The sequence below is a fragment of the Lactuca sativa genome, chromosome 6 (assembly GCF_002870075.4).
Source record: "Lactuca sativa cultivar Salinas chromosome 6, Lsat_Salinas_v11, whole genome shotgun sequence".
Lineage (NCBI taxonomy): Eukaryota > Viridiplantae > Streptophyta > Magnoliopsida > Asterales > Asteraceae > Lactuca > Lactuca sativa.
Genome location: NC_056628.2, coordinates 165,513,899 through 165,520,639, shown reverse-complemented (window position 1 = coordinate 165,520,639; position 6,741 = coordinate 165,513,899). Strand labels below are relative to the sequence as shown.

At 34.4% G+C, this 6,741-nt stretch overlaps 2 protein-coding genes across 2 annotated transcripts; both read right to left on the bottom strand.

The window, feature by feature from the left end:
* Window positions 1-1,103: 1,103 nt before the first annotated feature.
* Window positions 1,104-2,015, bottom strand: LOC111880930 (exocyst complex component EXO70B1-like). The gene is made up of 2 exons (XM_042896151.1): window positions 1,861-2,015; window positions 1,104-1,707 (listed from the first exon to the last, which is right to left on the bottom strand). Exons 1-2 carry the CDS (start codon window positions 2,013-2,015, stop codon window positions 1,104-1,106), a joined length of 759 nt encoding a protein of 252 aa, XP_042752085.1.
* Window positions 2,016-2,585: 570 nt separating this feature from the next.
* Window positions 2,586-3,646, bottom strand: LOC111880942 (acetyltransferase At1g77540). Its single transcript, XM_023877356.2, has 2 exons — window positions 3,343-3,646; window positions 2,586-2,837 (listed from the first exon to the last, which is right to left on the bottom strand). The coding sequence occupies exons 1-2, from the start codon at window positions 3,595-3,597 to the stop codon at window positions 2,766-2,768; spliced, it is 327 nt and encodes a 108-aa protein (XP_023733124.2). The 5' UTR covers window positions 3,598-3,646; the 3' UTR covers window positions 2,586-2,765.
* Window positions 3,647-6,741: the final 3,095 nt, after the last annotated feature.

Here is a 6,741-nt window from a genome sequence, read left to right as displayed (position 1 = left end):
CATGCAGACACAGATTGTTAGGTCTAGGTAAGATGAAGGGGTGAGGTTGGAGGTGTGTTTATTTAAATAAATTAAAAAATCAAGGGTAAAATAGTCTTTTTAGGTAAGACAGGGACCAAACATGCAACAAAAACAAATTGTAGGGACCTTCGAGTTAAAAAAATAAGTTAGAGACCAAACGTGCAAATTACCCTAAACCATAGGGACCATTCGTGTAATTTACTCATAAGATTGCTTATGGAAAGATGTCATCCAGAGTATTCATAATCTGCATAACAATCCAGCCTTCGATATTGCTAGAAAATCTTCAAACGGAGTTTGGTGCAACATATGTAAGGTGGTGAAATCTCTCATATTGTATTGTACTTCTGGTTTCTTGCTGGTGTGTGCTTTTTTAATGATATTTGTGGTTTCCAAAATAAATAAATAATAACCGCTTTTAATATAAATGATAAAATAATTTCTACATAACTACACCGTTATTAATAGAGTTATTGTCACTGTAGCCCAACAATGTTTAGTATATTAGTTTAAATGGTCCCTCATGATTATTTTTTGCCTTTAAAGGGTACTAACTTGTGTTTTACCGGTTAATTTGGTACCTTACAGTGTCATGTTAGCTGCCAACTAGGCAGGTGAGTCAACAATGACTCAGTGGTGAGTCGACTCATCTTTGCCGGTTGTGTTTGTGTGGATTACCAGGTGTGTTTGTGTGGTATCTTATAGCAACAAAAACCACCATTGATTCACAACCTCCAAAAATCACAACACCACTACCCCTTATTTGGGTACACATAAATCGATGAGTTCTTGGCGATCATCTTCAACTCCACGAGATATGGTTTTTGACGATGATTATGACGGAGACGAAGATGAAACAGATTTAGATGATAAGATGATTAGAGATGATAATCAGGTGATACCTTGGTCATCTTGGCCGCCTTCACTGACATCCAGTTCCTCGGGAAGGAAAGAGTACTTTAGGAGTTTAGAAACTGATTTCAAGAAAACAATTTGATTTTCAAATTGATTTCAAGCAAACATCTTAGAAAAACGGTTTTAGAAACTGATTTCAAGCAAACATTTTGATTTAGAGAATGATTTTATATGCCGGTTAAAACCACCTTCACCTCGTTGCAGACTAATTCTCCAGATTCATAAGTGAAAAGAAATTCAAAATCAGGGAAAACATCTGCAACCGTGTCATACATGTCGAGAATTCGAAAGAGTTTTTCTGAAGATCTTTGCCCAATTGCAACTGCTTCCCCAAAATTCAACAGCTGCATCACACATCCTTTTGTTGTTTCAACGAAACTAATTTCTTTGATAAGTTCGGATTCACTGAAAACTTGTTCGCATAATCGTTTTTCCCCAAAAAGAAGAACCTTGACCACGATTTTAATTGCTTGAATCCATTTCTTCATTTTCTCATCCAAAATTTTCCATTCAATTTTCTGTACTTCTTCAATACTAAGCCTTTCAACTCCTTGAATGGATAAACACTCGTTTAAGACATCAGGCAGGACGTTACTGTAAACCTGACAACACTCTTTTTCATAGCCGGACCTAATCATCCGATCGACGATGACTTTCAGCTCCTTGATTGCTTTAGGATGGATCAAATCGACAAAAACATCACCACCTAAGCGCGGGCCTCTTTCGTGATGATACCCACTTCCGCTCCCACCATCTTCATCTTCTCTGTAGCTTTCAAAATCGTTCCCAATTTCAATCTCGTTTGACGGAAACGAGAATGAACCCTTGCGGATCGATCCTTAGAGTCGATCTATGTCGAGAGGGACTGTGTTACAGAGTGAACATCAGACTCTATGCTTAGTGTTCGATTCTACCGGAGTGAACATCAGGGCCATCGCTGGAGCCGAAGAAGACAGCGACGGGGCCGGAGAAGACAACATTAGAGCAGGTGAAGATGGAAGATGGTAAGGGATTTGATCGGATTTGAGTTCTAAAGAAAGCATTACATTAGGTGTTACACGTGGCAATTGAGTTGGCATTTAAACTTGCTGATTATGATGGGTGCCATCGGGTGACCCCTTCAAATTGTCCAGAATGACCTTTTAAAACCTAAAAATACAAGTTTGTGCCCTTCAAATACAAAAAATAGTCACGAGAGACCGTTTAAACCAATATCCTAAAGTTTGTTGAGCAACAATGACAATAACCCTTATTAATAAACAATAACAATGTTATTAATTGAGTGAGAGTTTTGAGTCCCATATGTGATTGATAATTTTTATCACGATGTTATCATATTTTCAACTTGTCAATTGTTTTGTGAATGAAAATCTTCTTTCAAACTTTAAAACGTTAAATGACTCAATTTCATGCCGATTGAACAAGAAAAAAATGAAAATATTTTTGCAAAAGGAAATGGTAAATTTAAGAATGGTTGTGGATATCCCGGTGAAACTCTTTTTACCTAATGATTGAACGAGTTTAAAACAACAAAAAAATATAAATAACTCATTTTTTATTGGGGTAAATGACACGTGGGAATCAACGAAGAAATGAAATAATTCATTTTATTGGGGTTAAAAAAACTGCAATTTTATTTGACTGAAAAATTATAAATAACTCGTTTTCTATAATAATCTTGGTAAATTAAAGTTTTTCACTCGTACCCAAAGTGAATATTACATGTATGAAATTAAACTCTTAAGTATGCTACAAAGGGACATATATGGCCAATGACATTCCTTCAACATTTGGCTTATTATTCTGCAGCAAAGCTAACTACAACACTTTTAAATGCTTGATTTGAGATCTTCAGAGTACAATACAGACTTCCAAGATGGATTTCTAGGTACAAATGTCTCCTGCCATATACAAAACAACACATTAGCTTCCATTAACAATTCAACCTTCTTAATCTCTATCATGAATGCTATCTCTAACTGTTGAATCCAAGTTCAAGAACAAATAAGACGATTTGATGAATCAGCAATTGAATCTTCTTAATCTTTATCGATGATTGTTATCCATAATTGGTAAATCCAAGAGCCTTCAAGTTCAAGAACGAAAAACAGAACATTTGATGAATTAACTATTCAATCTTCTTAGTCTGTATTGATTATTGATGTCGAAAATTGGTTACTGATCAATCAAAGGGGGTTTAAAATATATAACCTGCATAAACCATCCTACTTCTAGGTGAAACATTTATAACATGTATGCAGTATGCTTTTCATTCGAGTGAAATTGATATAATCGGAGAGGAAAGACATTCATGATGATAAAACGCGGAGGAAACGTTCATACAATCGAAAAAACCCTAAAATTGATCTACAAAATTGAAGAAGGATGGAGGTAGATAAAGCTTACGGAGATGTAAGAGCAGGTAGGGATAACGGATAAGGAGTTGGATTGAGCGTGATTGAAGGCGGCAACAGCGAGATGTGAAGCTAAACCTAAGCCTCTCTTGCTTGATGGAACGAAGGTGTGAACTATATCCATCAATTTTCCACCGTTTCTCAACTCGTACTGCAAGTATGCTTGCTTGTCCTCTGTTTCAAACCTTTTCTGTCTCTCGTTCCATACTATCTTCGCCGCCGCTGGTCCGCCGCTCCCCGTCGCCATATATTTCTGTCGATCGCTTTACTATTAACCAGGGGGAAATTTTGTTTATACGACGTTAAATATATATTAAAAAACGATCCATATATTTTATATTGGTTAATTTAAAAAAAAATAGGACACCCCGTCCCGAGTTCAACTTAAGGAGAGAAAAGAAAGAAAATATTACAAAACGATCCATATATTTTATATTGGTTAATTTAAAAAAAAATAGGACACCCCGGCCCGAGTTCAACTTAAGGAGAGAAAGGAAAGGAAATAAGTGGAAATGAGAAGAAAATAAAAGAAATTGATGTTTCCGAGTTTTATTAAAGAAGGGAATTGGAAGGAAGTGGAGGAAAATGGGAGGATTACTTTCCCTCCTAACTTTCCTTCCGATTTGGGAGGATTTGGAAAAAAAGAACAAAATAATTTATTTTCCTTCCACTTCTCTCCAACTCGGGAACACAAAAGAAAATTTTGTTTTATTTTCCTTTCTCTTCTTTTCTCTCGTGACTTTCTTTTCTCTTCTCTTCTTTTCTTTTGTTAAACTCGGGAACGAGGCGTAAATATGTGAAAACTTTAAATTTATAAAAATAAAAAATAATAAATTATTAAACTTGAAATGTTTTTTTATATTTTAAATTTACACAAATAATTTAAATAAATAAACAAAAGAATATAATAAACTTTAATTTGAGAATTTTGAAATTAGAATGTAAGTTCATTAATGAAATTAATATCTATTTATTAGTAAATTTAATGTAATTACTACATTAAAATATTATGTGAAATTTATTAAAATAAAAAAAACTCATAAAATGACATGTGAAAAGGAAATTAATTAAAAATAACCATAAAATAACATTTGACAAATTGAATGAGAGTGTGACATATGACTAAAAAAACTTTCATTTATTAGACTAAACTAGAGTTTTTATTCATTTTTCAGGGCATATAACATTTTAGCCCCAAAATGTTTTTCGAATTGGATTAATTAGTTCTTAAATTTTTTTTAGTGTTTTTTAGGGGTCTAAGGTGGTTGTTGTTTTGTATTTTTGATCAGTGATACCTAATTTAACCGGTTTCATAAACCACAAAAGCATTTGAAGCTAATGTGACTTCTTGTCACCAATGAATTTCAGGGTTTTGCTTTAAAAGAGTCCACCATTTGTTTCTCTCCTCATCATTTTCTCTTCGTCTCTTGTTTCCTCCTTCATAATAGGGTCAAACTCTATCACCAGTTTTAGCGGGATGTTGAAATTGTTGAGATTAGGCTCCATCCACCTCGTCTGTCTTAGGATTTTCCTCACAAAACGACTGTAAAGGATCTTGTTCTCATCCAGTTTTCGCCGGAGATCAGTTGTCGCCTTACTCACCTTACACTCATCGAAAATCAATGGTTTTTTATTTAGATCGTAAGAGTTTAAATGTGATAGTTAACTAGATTGTAATTGAGAAATCGAAACAATGAATTGAAATGAAAATCAATTGAACTGTAATAACACAAAAAGGGAAAAGATTGTGTAGAGATTGAACTAACATTATGAAGTAATTTAGGGCTCGGAGAATTAGGGAAGATGGTCCGTCTTGAAGCACTTTGAGGTTTTCGCAGAGATCTCTAGAGAAACAAAAGTGTTACCTGGATATAAATATTATCGGTGACACTTCATGACTACATTGACAGTCTCACACGACTGTAAAGGATCCTTCTTCTAATCTAGTTTTCACTGGAGATCAAATTTCGCCCGACTCACCTCCTCCACCTCATCCCACGCCACTTTGCACTTGTCGGAATCAAGACCCTCGCAAACCTATGTCGCTTCAACAACTTTCAACTCAATCAACTCCTTTAGCTTTTCCTCTCTCACCCGTGTTCTTTTATATTTGGCCGATCCTCTTCCTCCTATTCCATTTCACAACAATTGATCCGACATCTCGTTGTACTCGTCGTATGACATATTGGAAGAGTATAAGATTGGATTTGAAGGAGTACCTTGAACAAATCTGAAAGATGATGGTAACTTCAAGCTCTATATTGTCACACCCCCAAACCAGAATGGCGGAAATGTCTGAGGGTGGATGACTCCATGAACAATATCATAACTTGATGAATAATAGCGATCAAAGCAACACAACCCTCATAATTATAATTGGGAAAATTACATTTGTTGTCTGTTTCAATTCCAATACATTACGACAAAAATGAATAGTGTGATGTTGTAATGTCCATCCTCACAACTTTGTAATTACCTTGCTTAACGATTCCCTAAGAATACAAGTAGTTTGAAAATGTGTCAACAATTAAGTTGGTAAGTTCATAAGAGTTTTGAATGTGAAAAATCTATAACTTTTTCTTGTAGAATAATAGTGTATGTTCCAGAAAATCCAATATTTTCTTAAAACGAGTTGTAGTCTTAAAAACCCTAAGAAAAAAAATGTATAAGTACTTTTGTACTTGAAGATAAGATTATGTAGTTTTATTATATAAAACCATTTGAGTGAAAGTTGCCCTGTAAACCAAATGTATCATTGATTTCCCAATACGAGTTTTGTATGTGAAAAATCTGTAACTTTTCCTTGTAGAATGATAGTGTATGTTCCAGCAAATCCAATATTTTCTTAAAATGAGTTGTAGTCTTAAGAACTCTAAGACCAAAAATGTATAAGTACTTCTGTACTTAAAGATAGTATTATGTAGTTTTATTCTTATATAAAACCATATGAATATATGTTATCTCCGTAAACCAAATGTATTGTTAATACCCTATGTGAGTTCTTATAACCATGCTAAAATCGTAGTTGACCTGCTGCGGCGTTCTTCAGGCGTCAGAATGTTATGACAATTGTCACTCAAGAACTGCCGGTTTAGCTGTAGCAAACGGCTTAGGTGCGGGATTGTCAGTCCCGTATAGATCTATATACAAGTATCACGCTCTCTTACGGGAGATTCTGGTTATAATAAAAGACTTTTGTAGGTACTCTGGTAGGTACGGTGAAGACTATGTCTCACAAAATTATATTAACATGTTTACGTATAGTGTAATGAACGCCCTTTTGTAACTGGAAATATTACATTTCCATAGTGATTACATAGTGTAAAATAATTATACATTTAAATAATTATGTTTTCGCCCCAAAATGGTAAAATAGTGTTAATGACCCATA

Excerpts from the sequence above, each read along its gene's own strand:
- LOC111880930 (XM_042896151.1), bottom strand. The coding sequence starts at position 2,015 with ATGCCAACTCAATTGCCACGTGTAACACCTAATGTAATGCTTTCTTTA. Across the intron at positions 1,708-1,860 it reads GCTCCAGCGATGGCCCTGAT|CTACAGAGAAGATGAAGATG; the intron begins GTTCACTCCGGT and ends CGATTTTGAAAG.
- LOC111880942 (XM_023877356.2), bottom strand. The coding sequence starts at position 3,597 with ATGGCGACGGGGAGCGGCGGACCAGCGGCGGCGAAGATAGTATGGAAC. Across the intron at positions 2,838-3,342 it reads CTACCTGCTCTTACATCTCC|GAGACATTTGTACCTAGAAA; the intron begins GTAAGCTTTATC and ends TGTATATGGCAG.